Genomic DNA, 23,078 nt, shown 5'->3' with positions numbered 1-23,078 from the left:
CTAGCTATAAAATAATTGAACCTTAATCGTATCTAATAGCTGCTTGGTAGACTTTGATGCTTAAGCTTAGGTGGATAAAAAATACCCTTGATCTTCTTAGCTATTCATAAAAAAAAAAATAGAGCAACAAAAGTTTTAAATCTGCTAATTTTGAGGTTTAAGTCAAGTTGGGGTGGTCTGGTCCGGTAAAAGCTGAAAATAAGCGGGTCTTAATTGTGTAAACCACTGAGTAAAAAATTGTCGGATCATATTTGTCCCGGTAAAGATTAAGGCATGGGTTTAAGTGGACAACAATATCGGTGATCGTGGTTTTAGCGTTTTTCTGAGCTTGAAAAATTAACCTATTTGTTTGTTAGAGTTTAATTTTCCGATTCTGATCCAACTGCATCAAACTTTTTCAGGGACAAAAAAAGAATAAGTGTGGGGATATTTGATATAATGCTAAATATATATGTTTCCCTTGTTTATTTTATTTAATATTTTAATTGTTTTTGTTCGTTTTTCGTCAATATTTGTATACTACTAACGTTTTTGTGTGTCGTAGGTTCCGGGATTTGATCGTGATTAAAAAGGGGGAAAAAAGAGCTAAAACGAGTCGAAACGGAGATCCGGAACGCGTCAGGAAGAACCGGAACAGAGAACCGGTCAGACCGGCCCCTTTGGAGAAGCACGCCACGCCGCGCCTAGGGGAAAGGCTACATGTAAGCCCTACAGATGAAATTTTGCATACTCACATATGGTGAAGGGTTCGGGGTGTTGCTTGATAACAGGGGTATGTCATGTTGTGGGGAACACTAGCTATAAAATAATTGAACCTTAATCGTATCTAATAGCTGCTTGGTAGACTTTGATGCTTAAGCTTAGGTGGATAAAAAATACCCTTGATCTTCTTAGCTATTCATAAAAAAAAAATAGAGCAACAAAAGTTTTAAATCTGCTAATTTTGAGGTTTAAGTCAAGTTGGGGTGGTCTGGTCCGGTAACGTTTTTGTGTGACGAGTCGAAACGGAGATCCGGAACGCGTCAGGAAGAACCGGAACAGAGAACCGGTCAGACCGGCCCCTTTGGAGAAGCACGCCACGCCGCGCCTAGGGGAAAGGCAAAAAGCCCTTAGCGCGGCGCCTAGGCACTACTGATGGGTTTTTAATTCATTTTTGGTTATTGTCGGGCCATGTTTTCGCTATTTAAACACCTTTAACTTAAACCTGACATAACCTGAAAACCCTTGGCCGATTTTGGAGAGTTCTTGGAGCATCTTTCACGTTTGTTGGTGATTTTGAAGGTGAGAGAACATCCGGTGAAGAGTTACACGTTCACGTTCCAGTTGACGGGTTTTATCATCTTCGATTCCCCGTTTCTTATACTTTCACCATGTTTTCGTTACTATTTGTTTTGTTTGATTTAGATTTTAATATGCTAGGCTAAATCCATAGACTGCCTAGGTCGTGATGAACCTTAGTTCGGTTTGATTTTATTTGGATTTTCACTTCGTTATGGATATTATGTTCTAAGTAAACGGTTGAGTTTGGTTTAATTGATGCGTATGATTACTTGGTTTTGTTTACTTGAATTTATTGTTTCACATAGCCCTTGTTGAATGTTTCATAGGATAGGGTTTTGTTAGGTCATTTACTGTGTGTTCTTGACTAGTTTGTGATTAATATCGATTAAAATCATAGAAACAATAAAATCAAGTAAACAGATAAAAGTGAGATGCTAGTCTAAAAAAACTGTAACGTGATAGGCTATTAATAGATCTTTGCTCGTCAGGATTACTAGATTTAGTTCTTCGTAAGGAGTCCGTCTAGGTTTGATTGTCAGCTTAGTCTATTAAGTTAATTGAATCTGCTTGACTATCTTTGAATTCCACGCTGTAAGGTAGGTTTTCGTTATAAAAGATACTTAGACATAAGCGATTAAATAACCGTAAGGAAGTTTAATATAAAACTGGTGAGTCTTAAAACTTGTTAGAAATCCATAGGCGTCTTCTTGAAGTTCAAGGGTCCTGTTCGGGTTTTCTGTCAAGGGTCTATCTTATGATTCCGGTTCCATAATTTGCGTTTTTCCATTTAAATTAATAACCGTAACTTTGGGGATTCTGGCCTGGGTAGTTAGGTTAATCATCTGATTCAATCCAAGTTTCCTTTAGTTTAAAGTAATTGAGTTTAAGTTTAATTAATTAATTAATTAGTTTAAAGTAATGATTATGTTTTATTATTGTTATAATAATTAGGTTTAGGGTTTATTATTTTATTAATTAGTTTATTAATAGTAATTAAAGTAATCATTAGTTAATATTAGAGTTTTAATTAATTAGTTTTAAAATCCCCCTCAAATATTATTAATAAATAGTCGTGTCTTGTAGTTGAGTCTAATTTGCTAGTTTCGTAATTTAAAGAGTCTCGTGGGTTCGATATCCGGACTTACTTAGCTGTACTAGAGTCGACCGGTTCACTTGTCGGTTAGTAGTTTAAGTTAAGTTTAAGGGTCTAGAGTATTACTTAGTGTCTAGATTAATATAATTTTAGTTATTTATTTTATAACTACTTTTAGCACATCAAGTTTTTGGCGCCGTTGCCGGGAACTCTTGGCGATTGCGTTATTTGCTTTATTTGGACCTAATTGCTACATACGTGCTATTTGTTTTATTTTCGTTTGAGTCGTAGGACTCTAAGTTAATTTTAGTTTACTTTCGTTTTTAGCTTTTAATTTTATTTTTAGTCTACTTACTTGGTCTGTTGCGATTTCAGGTTTATGCCACATCTTCGTTCGCAAGGACCACCGCTGGTTAATCAGGATTTTTCTTCATTCAAGACCTAGACCAGCTCGTCAGCAGAGAAACCACCGTTAGAAGCTACTTCTTCACAAAAATCGTCACCACACAATTCACCACCCGAAAGTCCGAGAATTCAACCAAACGTTCAAATGGCCGACGATAGGACAATTGCTGCTCAAGCCTTCGATGGTTTAACCGAAAACCAGTCATGCATCGTTGTCCCCGCTATCAACAACCCCAACTCGTCGCAGATTCCGTCATACATCATGAACAACATCATTCAAACCAATCATGTTCATGGGAACGATGACGAGGATGTGCCAGCTCATATTAACCAACTTTACCGCGTTTTGAAAACTTTTAAATTGCAAGATGCTACTGAAGATGCAATTTTCTTACATCTTTTTCCTTTTTCACTTACAGGTAAAGCAGCTATTTGGCTTGACACGCAGCCACCTGGCACGTTCACCACTTGGGAAGCACTACGTTCTGCATTTATCAAGAGGTACTTCCCACCGGCTAAAGCGGCTGTTCTTCGCGATCAGATTCACTCATTTCACATGGAGCCGGATGAGCAATATTGTCATGCTTGGGAGCGTTTTCAGAGCTTGCTATCTCGATGCTCACAGAATGGTCTCACACCATGGGATCTCGTGGAGAAATTCTACAATGGGTTGAACTACGAAACCCAAGTTCAGTTCGACACGGCCTCAGGAGGAAGTCTACTGGCTAGGAAGAATGTCGCCGAATGTAACAAGATGTTTGAGAGCTTCGCTCAATCGGACCTCGCCAAAGGGCCACGACGCGGGAATTCCACTCTCGTTAGCAGTACATCCTCATTTCTCGAGGTGTACACCAGGTTAATCTGGATATTACTGTGGCTTCTGCTTTGGAATCATTGACCCGAGAAGTGAAGGAACTTAAGACAAAGGTGGACAAGTGTGAGTTTTGTAGAGGTGGACACAGCACTTTGGAGAATCAGCAAGTCGATTTTGTTGGTGCTCAGAATAGGTTTCCCAACAACAACTTCAACAACAATCAGAATTGGAACACCTACAAGAACCCGAATCAGAATAACTCCAACTGGCGTCCGTCAGGCGCACCACCCGGCTATCAAAATTCTTACAATCAAGGATAAGGTCAGTATAATAATAATAACAATGGTACTAATGTTCAAAATAATGTACAGGATCCTAATGGAAGCATGGGACGTCTAGAGGAGATGATGAAGCAAATCTTGGAGAGAGATCAAGTCACACAGAAAAAGTTCACCGAACACGATATGCTCATCAAGAATCAAGAATCAACAATCTTCTATTCTCAATATTCAAAGAACCGTTGGTGATATTGCTCGTCGTCTCGAAGAAAGGCCTCAAGGACAGTTTTCGGGTTCTACTCAGACTAATCCGGCCGCTCAATTGAAAGTGATTACTACTCGTAGCGGAAGGGTTTTGGGTCCCGAGGTAGTTAAGGAAACGGGTGGAGTTGAAGAAGAGGAAGCGGGTGTATGAAGAGATCGAGTTGGAGGCTCCGGGTAAGTCGCATAGTAAAACACCAATTATTGAGCCACAAGTTGAGAAAAACCCGGTCGTATTTCGGCCACCACCCGAAATTAATATTGCCCGTGTTCCTTATCCCGCTCGTCTCAAGAATCAAAAGTACACGCGGGAATACGGGCATTTTCTATACATGTTCCGACAATTGAAAATTAATCTTCCATTTGTTGAAGCCCTCCAACACATGCCAAAGTATGTAAAATTCTTGAAAGATTTACTTAAGAGAAAAGATCGGTTGGGAGAGGTTTCGTCTATTCCGCTTAGCGGGGATTGTTCGGAGGTAGTGTTGAACCGGGTCCCGGAAAAGTTGTCGGATCCGGGTGTGTTTACAATCCCGTGCACGTTCGGAAGTGATATGATGAGTCAAGCGTTGGCGGATTTGGGTGTGAGTATTAATCTTATGCCATATTCGTTGTTTGAGAAATTAGAGTGAGCTTACACCGACTCGTATGTCGTTGTCGTTGACGGATCGTTCGGTTAAGTATCCGCGAGGTATTATTGAAAATTTATTAGTAAAAGTTGACAAGTTTGTATTTCCGGTTGATTTTGTGGTACTTGACATGGAGGCCGACGAGAAAGTCCCCATTATTCTCGGTCGGCCGTTTTTGAGAACTGCGAAGGCTCTTATTGATGTGTATGAGGGGCGAATTACACTTCGGGTTGGTGACGAGAATGTTACTTATGATATTGCAAAGTCAATGAAGCACCGGGATGATAGTGACGATGTTAGTGGTCCATGCCATTCGGTATATTTTCTTAATTCTTTTATTCCGGGTTTTGATAAGTGTGTTGATTATATTTGTGGTACCGATTTGGTTGGGATTGAGATGGATGACAAGTTGACGGAAATTATGGAGGATGGTGAGGAAATATTGGTAGATGATGTTTCTTGTTCGGCGGAGATTATGGAGGTTAGTGAAATTATTTGTGAAAAAGAGGTCGAAAAACCCGCTCCGTTGGAATTAAAGGTCCTTTCGTCACATTTAGAGTATGCGTACCTTGAAGAGGGCTCGGATTTGCCCGTTATTGTTTCGTCTAAGTTGAGTGAGGAAGAAAAGTCAAAATTGATAGAAGTGTTGAAGATGAATAAAGGGGCGATTGCATGGAGACTTTCAGATATTCAAGGTATTAGCCCCGCTTATTGTACCCACCGGATTTTGATGGAAGATGAATATAAACCGGTGGTTCAACCCCAAAGGCGTTTGAATCCAAATATGCAAGAAGTTGTCAAGAAAGAAGTTCTTAAGTTGTTGGATGCCGGGGTGATCTATCTGATTTCGGACTCTCCATGGGTAAGTCCGACTCAAGTTGTTCCAAAGAAATGAGGGATGACGGTTGTCATGAATGCGAAATATGAACTTATCCCTTCGCGTACGGTTACCTGTTGGCGGGTTTGTATTGACTACCGGAGGTTGAATGATGCTACTCGCAAAGACCACTTCCCGTTGCTGTTTATTTATCAAATGTTGGAGCGTCTCACGGGTCAACAGTTTTATTGTTTTCTTGACGGTTTTTCAGGTTATTTTCAGATTCCAATCGCACCGGAAGACCAAGAGAAGACGACTTTTACGTGTCCTTATGGTACATATGCGTATCGTCGCATGCCGTTCGGGTTGTGTAATGCTCCGACCACCTTTCAGCGTTGTATGGTGGCAATTTTTCAGGATATGATAGAGACGTCCATGGAGGTTTTTATGGATGATTTTTCGGCGTACGGTAATTCTTTCAATAATTGTTTAGTTAATCTAGAGAAAATGTTGAAGAGGTGTATCGAGACGAAATTGATGTTAAACTGGGAAAAGTGTCACTTTATGGTGACGGAAGGGATAGTTTTGGGTCATAAAATTTCAAGAGATGGTATAGAGGTGGATCGGGCGAAGATTGATACGATTAGTAGGCTTCCTCCACCGACAAATGTTAAGGCTATAAGAAGTTTTCTTGGTCATGCGAGTTTTTACCGGCGATTTATTAAAGACTTTTCAAATATTACTTGCCCGATGACCCGTTTATTAGAGAAAGATGTCCCTTTCGTGTTCGATGAGGATTGTTTGAAGGTGTTCAAGTTTCTGAAAGAGCAACTTGTAAGTGGTTTTATTCTCGTGTCACCGGATTGGAATTTACCGTTTGAGCTCATGTGTGATGCAAGCGATTATACGGTTGGAGCGGTTTTGGGGCAAAGGCGTGATAAACATTTTCATCCTATTTATTATGCAAGCAAGACTTTGAGTGATTCCCAAGAGAACTACACCACCACCGAAAAGGAACTTTTAGCCGTTGTGTTTGCATTTGACAAGTTCCGGTCTTATCTCGTACTTTCTAAGACCACCGTTTTTACCGATCATGCGGCGTTGCGTTTTCTCTTTCACAAGAAAGACGCGAAGCCCCGTCTCATACGGTGGATTCTCTTACTTTCCGAGTTTGATATAGAGATTAAAGACAAGAAGGGGGCGGAGAATGTTGCGGCGGATCATCTTTCTCGTTTAGAGGATCCGAAGAGAGAAGAGATTCGCGAAGAAGCAATTGGTGATAGATTTCCGCACGAGTCGATTGATTTTGTTACGGACGAAAAGCAAGGTTTGCCATGGTTCACCGATTTTGCTAATTTCTTATCTACGGGTCTTGTGTTAAAAGGGATGACTACTCAACAAAAGAAGAAGTTTTTCCGGGATGTTAATCGGTATGTTTGGGACGATCCTTATCTGTTCAAGATTGGCAGTGACCGAATTCTCAGAAGATGTGTGTCGAAAGAAGAAGGGTTGAATATTCTAAAGCATGTTCATGAAGGTCTAATGGGCGTTCACCATGGAGCGCGTGCCACGGCTCAAAAGGTATTTGATAGTGGTTTTTATTGGCCATCGGTTGTAAAAGGTGCGGTGGAATTTGTTAAGACTTGTGACGCTTGTCAACGCACCAGAAATATTTCGTCGAAAAACGAGATGCCTCAAAACCCCATACAAACTCTCAAAATATTCGACGTTTGGGGCATCGACTTTATGGGACTGTTTCCCGTTTCCGGTGGTCACAAGTATATTTTGGTGGCAATAGACTATGTTTCAAAGTGGGTTGAAGCCCAAGTATTAGCCACGAATGATGCTCGAGTAGTTGTGAAGTTTTTAAAGAAGTTGTTTACTCGTTTTGGAACTCCACGGGAAATTATTAGTAATCGAGGTACCCATTTTTGTAATTCTGTCATGGAGAAAGCGTTAGCTCGTTATGGAGTTACTCATCGCACCTCTACCGCTTACCATCCTCAAACGAATGGTCAAGTCGAGAATGCTAATAGAGGGGTGAAGAGAATTTTGGAGAAGACGGTTGGGATTAGTCGGAAAGATTGGTCGGAGAAATTAGATGACGTGTTGTGGGCATTTAGAACCGCGTACAAGACACCGTTGGGTACTACACCATTTATGTTAGTTTACGGTAAAGCATGTCATCTTCCCGTGGAGATGGAACATCGAGCGTTTTGGGCGTTAAAGACGGTAAATGTTGATCTTACTGAAGCCGCTAGAAAGAGGTATTTTCAAATTCATGAGTTAGAGGAGCTTCGTGACGCGGCATATTCTCGATCATTGGATATTAAGGAAAAGACGAAAGTGTTGCACGATCGACGTTTAAAGGGAGGTAAAGACTTCAAGAAAGGTGATAAAGTTTTGTTATATAATTCTCGTTTGAAGTTATTTGCAGGTAAGCTGAGATCCAAGTGGACGGGACCGTATTTGGTGAAAGAAGTATTCCCGTATGGAGCGGTGGAGTTAGAGAATCCGGACAACGGACCTTCGTGGAAAGTGAACGGTCATCGTCTAAAGCATTATCTTGGAGGGCCGGAGGAATCAACCGAGGTGGAGGAAACTCCCCTTGATCCATCAAATTAAATCATTAAACCGGGTTCTTGAGTGAAAACTCAAGTGTAGAGTTTGTAAATTTTCTTTACTTTATTTTCGTTTCGTTGGGTCGCTAACTTTCGTTTTTGTAGTTTAATTGCGTCGTCGAGTCATTGCAAGAAATCATCACCAATAAAACGAGAGGCTTTTCGAGGATTTGAAGGTTGCCAGGTAAGTTTTGCACGTAAAATTAACATAAAATGGGCATAAGAATGAGTAGGTATTTTTCTAATTTTTTTTCTAAGGCAAAGAGAGGTCCCAAAAACTTAAAAACTTTCTGTTAACACACCCCGTCGCGCGCGTGACGGAGTTTTTTTTTTTGCCTTGGCATCCGCGAACACAACAACAAAAAAATTTAAACTGCAGCTACGCCTAGGCGGCCCGCGAAGCCTTCCCCTGTGCGGCGCGGCGCCCTAGACCACATACATTCGATTTTTTTTTAATTTTTGAACCATTTTATGTCAAATTCTCATATTTTGTTAACAACACCCACCTTCTTCTTCCTCCTAGCCCTAGCCAACCCACCCTCTATCTCCACCATAATCCACCTATTTTTCACCATTAATCCATCAACTTAAAGCTTAAAATCATTCTCCTATCATCTTAACACCATAACCCACCATTAATTTTAACCTACAACTCACTAAATCTCTCACTTGCACACACTTTAGTTCTTCAATTTTTGCAAGATTTTCCGGGTTTACACTTCACTAAGGTATGGTTTCTTGTAAGTTTTGTAATCTTTGTACTTTATTAATGTTAGTTTTAGCTTAGATTTTACAAATTTTGTGGTTAGGTTTTGTTCAAGTTAGTTGTTTAAGTTAGATTATTGGGTGCGGGTTGAAGGGCTGGCAGTTTCGTTTTGATTTTTAGTTGCGGTTGTTAGGTTGAAATGTCTTGAAACTTTGTTTTCGGTTGCGGTCGGGTTGTCGGTTTGGGGTTTACACGGGTTATTTCATGTTGGATTGTTGGTTTGAGATGTTGAATTTTAGTTGTTTTAGTGGTTAAAAACGGGCCGGAAAACAAGTTTTAAACAATATATATTTACTAAAAGTGTGGTTTTTTGCTCGTTTTCGACTCAATTTTTCGGGTTTTTGGCACTTGGTTTTAATTGGGACAATTAAAGTGCCGGGAGGAGGTGATGTTTGTTGAGTCGGTGTGATCGTTTTCGGATTTTTAAGCTAGTAAAAGTCTATAACAAGTTGGTTTTCCGTTAGCTTTTAAGCAAATATTTAAACCACTCACACCTACTTGTTTTTCATTTAAATGAGTCGGTTTAAAATATTTGTAACCCGAACTTCCAAAATTTATTTTATTTTCAGTTTTTATATATTAAAAAAAATTTTAAAAAATCCGAAAATTAAAAAAAAATATTTTGTCTTTTCTTTTTAGTTTTTATTTACTTACTCCCATGTTTGTTTGTTTGTTTGTTTAAATGTGTTTAGATGTCTAAAGAGGCGGGAAAAAGGAAACGAGGTCCGACCGCACGACCACGTGGTGATCCGGAACCGGTTATTCCAGTGGGCCCAAGGACTCGGGTGATTGAATATCAGCCGGGGCAGATTGTGTTTAGAATAGTTTCCAACCTTAAGAAAAATTCATTGCTTAAGTTCGATGTTGATTCGCCCGAGTACGATCAGTTATGTAAGTTAGTTAACTCAGATCGCCTCACATTCAAAACGATAAATTGGGAGTTAGTGGGTTCGATTGGTCAAAAAGAGCGCATTGAAGAGTTATTGAGCCAAAAGTTTAGGGCGATGTTGGATTTAAAAGAACCATAGTACCACGAGCTGACACTTGAGTTTTTGAGCACATTTCAATATAAGGATGGTAATTTTGCTCAATCGAATGCGGTATCGTTCTCTTTGGGAAGAAAATTGCACAATATGACTATCGCACAGTTCGCAATAGCAAGTGGTTTTTATACGGATGCGGAGGTGAGAGAACCGGGGTTTGTGACGGGTCTAAGGGCTGCGTTTTTGAATAAGCATGCTATGAGTATCGGTTCGGACGAGTTGACCACTTTTTGGAACAAAATTTCTATTTGTTCGTTTTCGAGTGCGAATGTGGCATCGGATATTCGAGATCCCGTGCTCCGGTTTATCCACCGGGTTTTGGTTAATACTTTGATTGGTCGGGTTCGGGCGACAATAAGGTAAATTGGTTGGATATTTTTTTGTTTGATGGCTATGGTTGAGAAGGTTCCGATAAACTACGCGAGTCTTTTAGCGTGGTCGTTTCATCGGGCGAGACGTGGGGGAACAAAAAATAGGTCAAGGTTGGATATGGGCCCGTACGTTACACGGATTGCTAGGTATTTGGGTGTGTTTGAGAAGTTTAAACCGGATATTTTGACAGAGGGACCCATTAGAGAGTTTTTGGAGGTTAAGGATTTGAGGAATGCTGGGATTTTGAAAGGTATCGATCCGTTAGAGTGGGAGGATGTTAAGTTGGGCCCACAGATTCAAGCACCGGCGAGGACCGCAGCTGCTGCTGCTATGCGAGCCGGTTTACCGTCCCGTCACCAGTGGCCGCCTCACAGATCAGAGAGACCGGGTGTTCAGTTCCCAGTCAGAGAACCTCGCCCCGAGGATATTACTTTGGAGTCGTTATATGACCGGATGGAGTCCGGTTTTGATCAGATCAGGGGTTATGTGACTGAGAGTCGAGAATAGTTGAGACAGATGATAGAGGCGAACCAGCGGAGGCAGGATGAGCACATGAGGCATATGATGAGTTCAATGCATATTGATTTGCATGTTTCTCTTCGACAGCCGGTCGATGCGGGACCGAGTGGGTCGAGCGCCCCAGGTGGTTCGGGATTTGGACATGAAGTACCTTTTTATAGGACGGCTTACCCAGAAATTGATAATGCTGAGCCATACCATATTCTTGAGCAGGAGTCGGAGTCGGAGGAGGAAGAAGATGAGGATTGAGTTGACGAGCTGACATGGGAGTTTATGTTTTGTGATTTTTTTATGTTTTTGTTTTTATTTGGTTTGTACGAATATTATTTTAGACTTTTCTGGTTGGGTTGGCGGGTTGGAAGTTGGTGGATGCTTGAACTTTTTAAGTAACCTTATGTTTTAGTTTCTATGTTTGACGTTACTTAGGTTTGTCGAGAGGAGAGGCCGTGTCCGTTCAGGAAGAGGGAATGAGTTGCCAATTCAAGTTGAGCGGTCGGTGAGGAGAGCACCCATGGAAATAGACTGGCACATTGACAGTCTCGCATATTACCAGCTAAGTCTTTTCCATTGTACTTTGATTTTATGTTTTTATTTTTATGTCTTTGTTTTTATCTTTTTAGGTTTTTACTTTTTATTTTTATATTTTTTAGTTTTGTTTTAAATTTTTGAGTCGTGTTTTCCCGTGCCAGCATTGAGGACAATGCAAAATTTAAGTGTGGGGATTGGACACAATTGTTTTAACTACTTTTAGTTTTGTTTTCGTTTTCGTTTAGTTTTAAAAATAAAATAAAAATAAATTAAAAAAAATTGAAAAATGTTTTAAAAATGTCCCTTGAGTCTAGTTTTTGTTGCGTCAAAGTGGGAGATGATGATTTTATCGGAAATTGGTTTTTCAAACTATTAATAATATGAGATAAATAAAAGAAAGCGCACTTAACTTGGGATGTGTCGGTAGGCTCAGCCTTGAAAATGAAAGTGCAATTTGATAAAATGGTTAAAACGGAAATCTCTTGTGGGTAAAGCATTTTGTCCGTAGAAAATAAGTAATGAAAGGTCGGGTCATACTCAAGCCTCAATATTTGGTATGAAAAGTGGAAATATCATAAATTTTAAAAATCTGAATACGTTATTACATGATGCTTGGGTAGGTTTAACGTTAGAGTATGCCGTGTAGCCTGTGATATAAACTTAAAACTGCTAGTTTAGTGTTTTACACCTCATCGGCGTGTGGTTTTATAACCTTAAATCCTGCATTGATGGGATGCTTCAGGTCCGGAGACCATGGGTCTGTATGCCGACTATTCATTTGGGTATTCACAATTCCTAAGTGGGGTTGTGGATATTTAAATAAAGCCAAAAAGAGCAAACCCTTATAAGTCTATAAACATGATCACAAGAGTACAAAAGTACAAAATTCAATACACACTTGATCATTCACGCTGTTAGCCATGTGGGGTCCCCTTGCTCGCGTCTCATTACCATTAAGAAACGGACCACAAGGGACACGCTACATGTAAGCCCTACAGATGAAATTTTGCATACTCACCTATGGTGAAGGGTTCGGGGTGTTACTTGATAACGGGGGTATGTCATGTTGTGGGGAACACTAGCTATAAAATAATTGAACCTTAATCGTATCTAATGGCTGCTTGGTAGACTTTGATGCTTAAGCTTAGGTGAATAAAAAATACCCTTGATCGTCTTAGCTATTCATACAAAAAAATAGAGCAACAAAAGTTTTAAATCTGCTAATTTTGAGGTTTAAGTCAAGTTGGGGTGGTCTGGTCCGGTAAAAGCTGAAAATAAGCGGGTCTTAATTGTGTAAACCACTGAGTAAAAAATTGTCGGATCATATTTGTCCTGGTAAAGATTAAGGCATGGGTTTAAGTGGACAACAATATCGGTGATCGTGGTTTTAGCGTTTTTCTGAGCTTTAAAAATTAACCTATTTGTTTGTTAGAGTTTAATTTTCCGATTATGATCCAACTGCATCAAACTTTTTCAGGGACGAAAAAAGAATAAGTGTGGGGATATTTGATATAATGCTAAATATATATGTTTCCCTTGTTTATTTTATTTAATATTTTAATTGTTTTTGTTCGTTTTTCGTCAATATTTGTATACTACTAACGTTTTTGTGTGTCGTAGGTTCCGGGATTTGATCGTGATTAAAAAGGGCGAAAAACGAGCTAAAACGAGCCGAAACGGAGATCCGGAACGCGTCAAGAAGAATCGGAACAGAAAACCGGTCAGACCGGGCAGGTCTGACCAGCCCCTTGGAGAAGCACGCCGCGCCGCGCCGCGCCTAGGCGAAAGGCAAAAAGCCCTTAGTGCGGCGCCTAGGCACTACTTATGGGTTTTTAATTCGTTTTTGGTTATTGTCGGGCCTTGTTTTCGCTATTTAAACACCTTTAACTTAAACCTGACATAACCTGAAAACCCTTGGCCGATTTTGGAGAGTTCTTGGAGCATCTTCCGCGTTTGTTGGTGATTTTGAAGTCGAGAGAACATCCGGTGAAGAGTTACACGTTCACGTTCGAGTTTACGGGTTTTATCATCTTCGATTCCCCGTTTCTTATACTTTCACCATGTTTTCGTTACTATTTGTTTTGTTTGATTTAGATTTTAATATGTTAGGCTAAATTCCATAGACTGCCTAGGTCGTGATGAACCTTAGTTCGGTTTGATTTTATTTGGATTTTTGCTTCGTTATGGATATTATGTTCTAAGTAAACGGTTGAGTTTGGTTTAATTGATGCGTATGATTACTTGGTTTGTTTACTTGAATTTATTGTTTCATATAGCCCTTGTTGATTGTTTCATATGATAGGGTTTTGTTAGGTTATTTACTGTGTTTTCTTGAGTAGTTTGTGATTAATATCGGTTAAAATCATAGAAACAATAAAATCAAGTAAACAGATAAAATTGAGCTGCTAGTCAAAAGAGGCTGTAAGGTGATAGGCTATTAATAGATCTTTGCTCGTCAGGATTACTAGATTTAGTTCTTCGTAAGGAGTCCGTTTAGGTTTGATTGTCAGCTTAGTCTATTAAGTTAATTGAATCTGCTTGACTATCTTTGAATTCCACATTGTAAGATAGGTTTTCGTTATAAAAGATACTTAGACATAAGCGATTAAATAACCGTAAGGAAGTTTAATATAAAACTGGTGAGTCTTAAAACTTGTTAGAAATCCATAGGCGTTTTCTTGAAGTTCAAGGGTCCTGTTCGGGTTTTCTGTCAAGGGTCTATCTTATGATCCCGGTTCCATAATTTGCGTTTTTCCATTTAAATTAATAACCGTAACTTTGGGGATTCTGGCCTGGGTAGTTAGTTTAATCATCTGATTCAATCCAAGTTTTCTTAATTGTTTTCTTTAGTTTAAAGTAATTGAGTTTAAGTTTAATTAATTAATTAGTTTAAAGTAATGATTATGTTTTATTATTATAATAATAATTAGGTTTAGGGTTTATTATTTTATTAATTTGTTTATTAATAGCAATTAAAGTAATCATTAGTTAATATTAGAGTTTTAATTAATTAGTTTTAAAATCCCCCTCAAATATTATTAATAAATAGTCATGTCATGTAGTTGAGTCTAATTTGCTAGTTTCGTAATTTAAAGAGTCTCGTGGGTTCGATATCCGGACTTACTTAGCTGTACTAGAGTCGTCCGGTTAACTTCCCGGTTAGTAGTTTAAGTTAAGTTTAAGGATCTAGAGTATTACTTAATGTCTAGATTAATATAATTTTAGTTATTTATTTTATAACTACTTTTAGCACATCAAGACTATAACAAACCACAAAATAAATAAAAAGGAAAAAAAAAAAGAAAGGAAATGAAAGAAGGAAAACTCCATCCCACATTGGTGGAGGAAAGGAAATGAGAGGCTTCCACCTTAGTATAAATAGGAGTGTAAGTTTCTTGTCCCACATCGCTAGGATATAAAACTAGTAAGCACTTTATAAGAAAGGAGATTCCTATGTTAATGTTCTTATAAGACATATCACACCCAATGGTCCTAGCGGAGGGTGCGAAGCACCCGAACGCGCACGTGCTCGAGCACGGGCTCGGGCGAAGTGCGATAGGCGAAATGTGGCGCTTTGATGGCGCACTTTGATAGGCTGATATAGCTACCCATCGCGTACCGCGACGTGGAGGTTACGCAAGGGACACGTGGCGTGCCACGTAGCAGGCCTAGGGCTGACTCGACATAGCTATAAGATTCTTCGCGATACGCGATGCCTTTCTATTTATGGTCGTCGCGTATTGCGATGGGGTCCAAAACTTACTATAAATAGATGGTGAACGGGACATTCAATCTTGTACAAAAATTTTCTTTCTCTCAGAATTCACACACTCACATATACTTATATATATTAAAATAACGGTATAATACCCGAGTATCGTAACAATATCCGATCGAAAGAAATATACACGAATCCGAAAGCTCTGCCTGTTAAGGTATGACATTGTGCCATCGTGTACAGTTTCTACTCTCGTGACTATTGTTATGATTATTGGTTTTATACTAATCTAGGTATACTACATGGTGTTTATCCTAGGTGCTTAATACCAGGAGGTGTTAATTAAGTGTAAATTTGCAATGTGAGACATTCGAGTTTTAGTACCACTCACATTTGTATGAGACAATTGTTTTTCCGACACTGTCATGGTGATTTCAAAACCTACAAAACCCATGATAGATAGTCTAAATATTTTCAAATGTATTTATAAAGTATTTTAAATACATTACAGTGATTAAGTCTCTATAGACTTACGGAATGGTTACTACTGGTATTGTGGGGTTTAGTATACAAGGCTTGCCTACTGGGCTATTACACGTTACTTATTGGAAAAGTGTTAGCCAATAAGTAATATGACCACAGTCATAGATACGGTCGAGTGACAAGTACCTTTCGGTAATTTGTAAGCAGGCAGGTGTAAAAATATCTTAATGCTGTAACTGTAAAATGTGTCATCTACAAATGAATGTACTCACCAGTATTTCTTGCTGATCAAATATTTTAAACATGTTTCAGGTGACTTATTAAAGAATGAATGATGTCTGCGGGCTTCTAGCTTAAATAAGTGGCTTGTCACCAGAATAAATAAACGTGTTTTGTAAATTAGGGTTTAACCCTATAAAACTTATGTATGTATCAAAAAGGATTAAATTCCCGTTTTATCATAATAATAATCATGGTATTTTTATAACTATGATCATTTTTCCTAACTACGGTTCTGATGAAATATTCCGCTGCAAAATAATTTAATAAACACCGATACCACCAATCAATGTTCACGGCTCTCCTCCCGGGGTATAGGGGTCGGGGGCTGTGACATAAAGGGGACTTGAACATAAGCTTTGCAGCTATCATACTCAAACTTTACCACTTCACCAAGCCAGATTTCTTGCACGGTGGCCTACCTTGCACATGCTTTTGGGCGGGCCTGTAACTATGTTATGAAATGAAATTGGTTTTAGCGTTTGTTTTCTTTCTAAAATCTTCTAAGGGACATATTGTATCACTTAAAGTATGATTAACTCATGTCTTACACTAAAATGTATCTGATTAAAAACCTAAGTAATAGATTAATCTTAATCACCATATTTATCCCAATGTCCACGTGATAATGACATGAATTGCTTTTCCAAATTGTTATAGATCATTTACGAATGACATACGTATTGATTTAAATGAATATCCATTTAAGTCGATATATTTAGAAGACAGAATTACAAATTTTGTCCTTTAAGAAAAGCCAAATTACGGTTCGTGTCCTTTTTTTAGTTTCCTTGCAGACGGTGTCCTTTAAACATTTTTTTCCTACACGTTATGTCCTTTACGCTAACTAGGTTAGAAAAACTCAGTTAAATACCCTCACGTGAGGTGCATGTGAGGGCATTTTTGTCTTTTCAACAAAGTGGTTCAAATATATTATTGTAAAAAATAAATAATATATATTAAAGGTATACTCTCTCTCTCTCTCTCTCACTTCTCGTCTTCTTTCTCTCTCTCTCTACTCCTCTCCCTCCCTGTCTCCACACCAACAGCCCCCTGATTTTTTGGCGAGCCATGAGCAGATCTGAAACCATGACTCAGATCCACCACCAACATATTTTTTAATTCTTTCTCTGGATCACCTTCATTGTCATTATCCTACTACTCATCGCCGCCGCAGCCGGCGGCGTATTCTACGTTCTCTACCATCCTCACCGCCCTACATTCGATGTATCGTCACTCCACGTGTCACAATTTAGCTTATCTCCATCCAACAAACTCAACACCAGATTCAATTTCACTATCACCGCTCGAAACCCTAACAAGAAGATCTCGTTCTCCTATGATCCGGTCACCGTTTCGGATAACACGACGGTTCTGCGGACGGTGGTTTCGACGACTGGACAGAGTGTGGATGATAACAGTGAGTTGAAATCGGATCTGAAGAGTAAGAAGAGTGTGTCGTTGAAGAGTCAGTTGGATACGAAGGTGAAGGCGAAGGCGGCGCCGGCGGGGAAGACGGCGGCGACGGTGAGTATTAAGATCTGGAAATGGATGGCGGATGCAGAGTGTAAGGTGGATCTGAGTATTAAGATCTGGAAATGGACGATGTTTGTGTGTGATGTTCGGAAACTAGTGGTGGAAATTTGGGGGTTTTTGGTTTGGTCTGGAAGATGGAATTGGGTTTTGGAGGGGAGGTTGAATGGTGGTGTGAAGGTGGGTGTTGATGGTGGTGGATGAGTTCTGGAAGAAAGAATAGTTGGATATTAAGGAGGAGAGTAGGTGGGGGTATGGAGAGAAGGTGGTGGTGGTGGGTTGAATGGAATCCGCAACGAGGTGGGTGGGGGTATGGTGGCCGGAATTTATGGTGGCCGGAGTTTATGGTGATGGTGGTGGCGTATAGAGAAAAAAGAGAGAAATGAGGGAAATGTATTATATATTTTTTCTTTTCTTTTTTTTAAATTTAAGGATACATTAGAATTACAATTATGCTCATCACATGTCTGGCACGTGTCATATTTAACTGAGTTTTTCTAACCCAGTTAGCGTAAATGACATAACGTGTAGGAAAAAATGTTTAAAGGACACCACCTGCAAGGAAACTAAAAAAAGGACATGAACCGTAATTTGACTTTTTTTAAAGGACAAAATTTGTAATTCTGTCTATTTAAAATGATACGATTAAATGTAGCTAACTAAAAATATTATTAACATTTTAAAGATATAATTATACGATAAACTAACAGATTGCATCCTTTTAACATGGTTACAATGTATTGAAATAAACCGCGTTTCCATGTTGGATGCTAAAACTTACGCCAAGTTTTATAGTGTATGTAACCCAAGTCCGGCCCTCCTAAATATCTGGCCTCCAAAAATTAAAAATTATCTAGATTAGTTAAACAAGAAAATAACTTTTTGATGCAAACATCCCTTATAAGTTTTTTTTTAAAGTTATAAGTCGATTATATAAAACAATCTCAAACACCTTTTTAGTTTTTTTAAAAAGTTATAAGTCGATTAAAATAAACAATTTCAAACACTCTAAAGAATTTTTTAAAAATATTAGGATTTTGTTTTATGACATTTTTATAATTTTATATAGAGAGGTCATATATAGAGAAATAAGGTGTGATACTAACATAAAAGTTGGTGGCTAAAATCAATCCACAACAATGCTATCCATTCCAAATCAAAATACTGGTCACTCATTCAACACCACCAAAACATAACAATATTTTTCTTCTATTTCAACTTCCATAACCACCTCATCTATCCACATGCTGATGTCATAATTATTATTATTTTAAACAACCAATTGCATAAACAAGTGTTTCTTTCTTGGACACAAGTCTAATGTTGGACAACATTAAATTATTCACTTTCTTTATAGTTTTGTCTTGTATTTTAAGCCAACCATCTTCCTAACAAACCATAATTTAATGATCATTTCATCATCAAAAGAACAATAAATTTATGTTCTTCTCTAATCCAACACCTAGGAATTGGATAAACAAGTGCAAGATTTAATGAAGACAACCGGAATCGAACCTGGTTTCATGATTCCTGCTTGTTATGCACCAAGAAAACATCTTAATCCATGGATAATCACAATGTAAGTTTCTTCAATCACATATTATTTTACACCGAACCAGGAAAGGGTCAAGAGGGTCCATTGACTCCTCGGTTACCGGGATATGTTCATTTATTAGATAGAATTTTTTAGTTTTTTCAAGTTAAAAAAGATAACTTTACGATGACCCTCCGACTAAACAGCTCTGGTTGATTAATCTAATCAATCGTTTTCTTCTTCAGGACAATGAATTCACCTGATATAAAGAGACAAGAATTATCACTACACATTCAGAAAAACTCACCACACATAACAAGTCAAATCCATCTTCGGTTTGACCGGAAACAGGATAATCAACTATCTGTTCAAATCAAGAAACATGATTTTGGGCAGTTTGTTGCACGCGAAGCCGTTCTTGATGAAGAATTCTGGGTAATACTAATATTTGCTTAATAGGTGTTTGCATGAAACCGAAAAAAATCCGATCTATGAAACTGAAATAACTGAACCGAAATAACTAACCGAAACAAAAACTGACGGTTTGGTTTTATGTTTTTGTAAAAAATGAACTTTCAATTCGGTTAAGGTTTAGCGTATAACTAAAACCGATGAAACCAAACTTATAGATTTTATTTTAAACTTTAAGTAATTATAATAAATTAATATACGGTTTAACCTAAATATTTTACCACAAATGTATAATAATTATTAATTATTAACTAACAAAAATAATAGGCCCAAATTCCTTTTTTTTTGCCCAAATGGCAAAACAAAAACAAAAAACCGGAACCAAACCTAAACCAGACACTGAAAAACTAGTTCGGTTTTAGCCAAAAACCAATCCGAACCATGCACACCCGTCTCTCAATGCATTTTTTAAGTTTTAGTGGTATTTGATAATTTGGGTCAGACTGCAGCATGGTTAAGAGCAGAAACACACTTGGAAAACAGGACAGATGATAGGTATAACTAAGCATCCAAATTCTCATATTATTTGTTGTAACATGCTCAAATAATAAATGCAACTGATGCTAAACTTTTGTCAAAAACACAGATTTGCTGACAGCTACAAAAAGAAATTTACAGAGCAGGTAGAATGATAATAATATTAATAATAATAACAACTTTTTGGCCGGTGATTATTGACCATAAAAATCCCTTTTTTACCCTTGATCAGGAGTTTAACGCACTAAAACGCCAGTCCGAAACAAAACTTGGACAAAAGAGCACCTGCATTGTAACGGTATAAGTTTTAGCCCAATATTTTATAACTCCCATAGCTTATATTTGTAATAATATTTTATAACAAAAATATTTAAACGTTTGCTAGGTTAAGAAAGAACGCACGAGTGAAAGACATACCGTCTTAAAGAGTGTAGTCGGAACACTTGATGTCAGCATCCGACCCTTCTTACACGGGGAAACCTTTCCAGGGGTATATTAGTAAAAACCATCTTGAAACTGTATTACAACTAAAGATGAACTAAAAAATATTGTTGACTCTCAGGAGAAAGTCAAAGCACCTATTTTTCACACAACAGAGCCTAAAATCCAATACGGTTACATTGCAAACTTATGTGTAGCCAAATCCGCACGCCGACAGGGTATTGCAAGAAACATGTTGCATTTTGCCATTGATTCTGCTGTTTCAGATGGTAAGATTTGTATTTAGTACATGTTTGACCGAATGTTTGGCAGTTGACCAATGTTTTCGTTTGCAGGTGCAGAACAGGTGTATGTGCATGTACACAGAAACAACATAGCTGCACAAGAATTGTACCATAAAATAGGGTTTAAGGTTGTCGAGTTAGCCACCCCTCAACTGTCACACGATAAACTGTATTTACTTTGTTACAAATCATAATATATCATATAAAATTTGTAAATTTTTGTTTTATCTAATTAAACTCAGGAAGGATAAAATAGTCATTTAACATGCTTTCAATCGCTTATTTCCCGTCCGGTGTCCATAATATGCGTACACATTAATAACCGAAGTCCACGAAACCACACGTTTATGATCCAAAATTATTAAACTAGTAATAAGAGAAATGAAGAGAATCCACACCAAGTTTAATCCATTATTGGCGACAAAGAAACCGCCTTACTGATGAGCTTGGTTGATACGAGGAGACTTTTTTGGGATCCATTGGTGAAGATGAGCATGGTTTCGTCCCAGATGTGAGAGACGAACACGAATTCAAAGACGAAATGAAAAGGGGTTGCATGAATACAGAACACACAAACCTAACAGCGTATCATCGTCATCAGCTAGATCTATACGGTCAGTTTATCTGTCGGAATTAACGTATTTGTGCTTATCTTACATTTGTTAAAACATATCAGAGTATCAAGAGAAATGTAACCAGAATCAAAATAACATCCATGATATCATTCAAAATATAGAAACCATGTTTTAAAAAACAAAAGAGAAGTTACAAAGTAGGCCAGCCTACAAGTGGAACAAACAAAAAATGTTTCCATTTCCAATGCCTGATACAAAATTCCATATGCTGCCTGCAACTCAAACCGATGAGTACCTTAACGGTAACAGATCAGGAACCACAATGTTCTTCAAAATTTGGCTCTCTTGCAAACCAACAATCTTGGCATATTCATTCGAGTGTCCATGCGTAAACACATTTGTAATCTGAGTGCACCCAAACAATTTCACCATTTTCAGTGATAAGCAGCTATCTACAATCAATCCTAGGGCTTCATCCATCATCTCCCGACACCAAGATAAATCCAAACTTTGCAATTTCATTGCATGTTTGGCAAGTGATAAAGCAGTGTGATGAGCAACCTGCAAAATAACCAACATATATGAATATAACAACCTTAATATCACAGTATAACATTCTACGATGATGATAGGTACAGCTGGACAAGGAACATAAAGAAAGCACCTTATCAACATGGTTTAGAGATAGTTCTGTTAAAGTTCCTCCACGTGCTTCAAGATATGCAGCTACGGCTTCATCACTGTCAAGTTCACATAATTATCAAAGCATAAGCAGGGATATAAGCAAATTATTCTGATTACAGAAATAAATCATAAAAGAATTAACAAACCTGAACGTGTTACAAGAAAATTTCATTGTTCGAATTGTTTCACAGCCATTAGCAAGATGGCCGAGTGACGCATCAGTCAACTTACACACATTCGTCAAGTCTATTGCACATAAACCGGGACAACTTTCTGCAATGACTTTTATCGCTCTATCTGTCAACCTCCTGGTCAAATTAGAAAACAATTGATTAATATAAGTTAAAACTAAAATCCTGAAACGAAGTTCAGAAAACAAAAACAAAACACAAAATTTATATATATATATATAAACTCACGTGCAATCTGCCAAAACGAGCTCCTTCATCTTATGACCTTGGACAGCCACAAACTGTGTGATGAAAGAATTATTAACAGATTCGGACCGAGACATAGACAGTACTTCCAAATGTTGTAGGTTCAACAGTGCAGGAAAAATACTCTTAGCATCGATACCAAAACACTCATCAATGTACAACTCCTTAAGAACCGACCCTAACTTATCAGCTAAGATAATAATAGCATCAGAGGTAAGCAACGAACAGCATCCGAGGTTAATCGATCTTAATGCAGATGCAGAAGTTACAAGAGCTTTTAGCCCAGCATCTGAAAGTCGACATGCACCTTTTATCGATATGTTAGTTAGCGCAGACAGCTTATTAGGCAAATTATTCAAGGTAGCATATAACACATAGTCTGGTAAACATCTCCCACACTGATCCAGTTGCAGTACCTAAAACAAGCATTTATAATATTTATTTTTAGCCAAAAAAAAACTGTACCAACAAATACATACACAAAAAATTCAGATAAATGAAAATCTTCCAGTGAGATTACTAGCATCAAGTGCTTCAAAAGTTTTTGTAAACTGGTCCTCGTTTAACCATGATCAATCTTTTACACGTATCTCAGTCGGAGACTTGCTTGCAAGCAGATTAAGAAAATGGTGATTCATCTTTCTCGAGTCACAAAGTGCTTGTGTAAGCTTGTGTCTAAGTGCATCAGGCACGCTTTCAAGTGATGTTATTGCATCCACATTTTCAGCCATTATG

At 38.1% G+C, this 23,078-nt stretch overlaps 3 protein-coding genes across 3 annotated transcripts; 2 read left to right on the top strand and 1 right to left on the bottom strand.

Annotated features, from left to right (window-relative positions):
* Nucleotides 1-17,038: 17,038 nt before the first annotated feature.
* On the top strand, nucleotides 17,039-17,644 carry LOC143581482 (uncharacterized; the record flags this gene model as incomplete). The annotated part of the gene is made up of 1 exon (XM_077064257.1): nucleotides 17,039-17,644. A coding segment is annotated over one exon (606 nt), but the record flags the coding sequence as incomplete, so codon positions are not given.
* A 959-nt stretch (nucleotides 17,645-18,603) lies between these two features.
* LOC143581489 (GCN5-related N-acetyltransferase 6, chloroplastic-like) lies at nucleotides 18,604-21,086 on the top strand. Its single transcript, XM_077064263.1, has 8 exons — nucleotides 18,604-19,019; nucleotides 19,220-19,409; nucleotides 19,888-19,940; nucleotides 20,032-20,068; nucleotides 20,155-20,220; nucleotides 20,308-20,412; nucleotides 20,485-20,632; nucleotides 20,699-21,086. Exons 1-8 carry the CDS (start codon nucleotides 18,934-18,936, stop codon nucleotides 20,839-20,841), a joined length of 828 nt encoding a protein of 275 aa, XP_076920378.1. The 5' UTR covers nucleotides 18,604-18,933; the 3' UTR covers nucleotides 20,842-21,086.
* Nucleotides 21,087-21,191: 105 nt separating this feature from the next.
* LOC143581481 (EIN3-binding F-box protein 1-like) lies at nucleotides 21,192-23,074 on the bottom strand. The gene is made up of 5 exons (XM_077064256.1): nucleotides 22,928-23,074; nucleotides 22,326-22,759; nucleotides 22,053-22,214; nucleotides 21,887-21,962; nucleotides 21,192-21,783 (listed from the first exon to the last, which is right to left on the bottom strand). Exons 1-5 carry the CDS (start codon nucleotides 23,072-23,074, stop codon nucleotides 21,502-21,504), a joined length of 1,101 nt encoding a protein of 366 aa, XP_076920371.1. The 3' UTR covers nucleotides 21,192-21,501.
* Between the last annotated feature and the right edge of the window lie 4 nt (nucleotides 23,075-23,078).

Source organism: Bidens hawaiensis, unplaced genomic scaffold, assembly GCF_021521415.1.
Source record: "Bidens hawaiensis isolate Kalapana, Puna unplaced genomic scaffold, B.hawaiensis_p1.1 tig00031056_1, whole genome shotgun sequence".
In the NCBI taxonomy this organism is placed as follows: domain Eukaryota; kingdom Viridiplantae; phylum Streptophyta; class Magnoliopsida; order Asterales; family Asteraceae; genus Bidens; species Bidens hawaiensis.
Note: the sequence above shows the minus strand (reverse complement) of the source record. Positions and strands in the feature narration are given on the sequence as shown.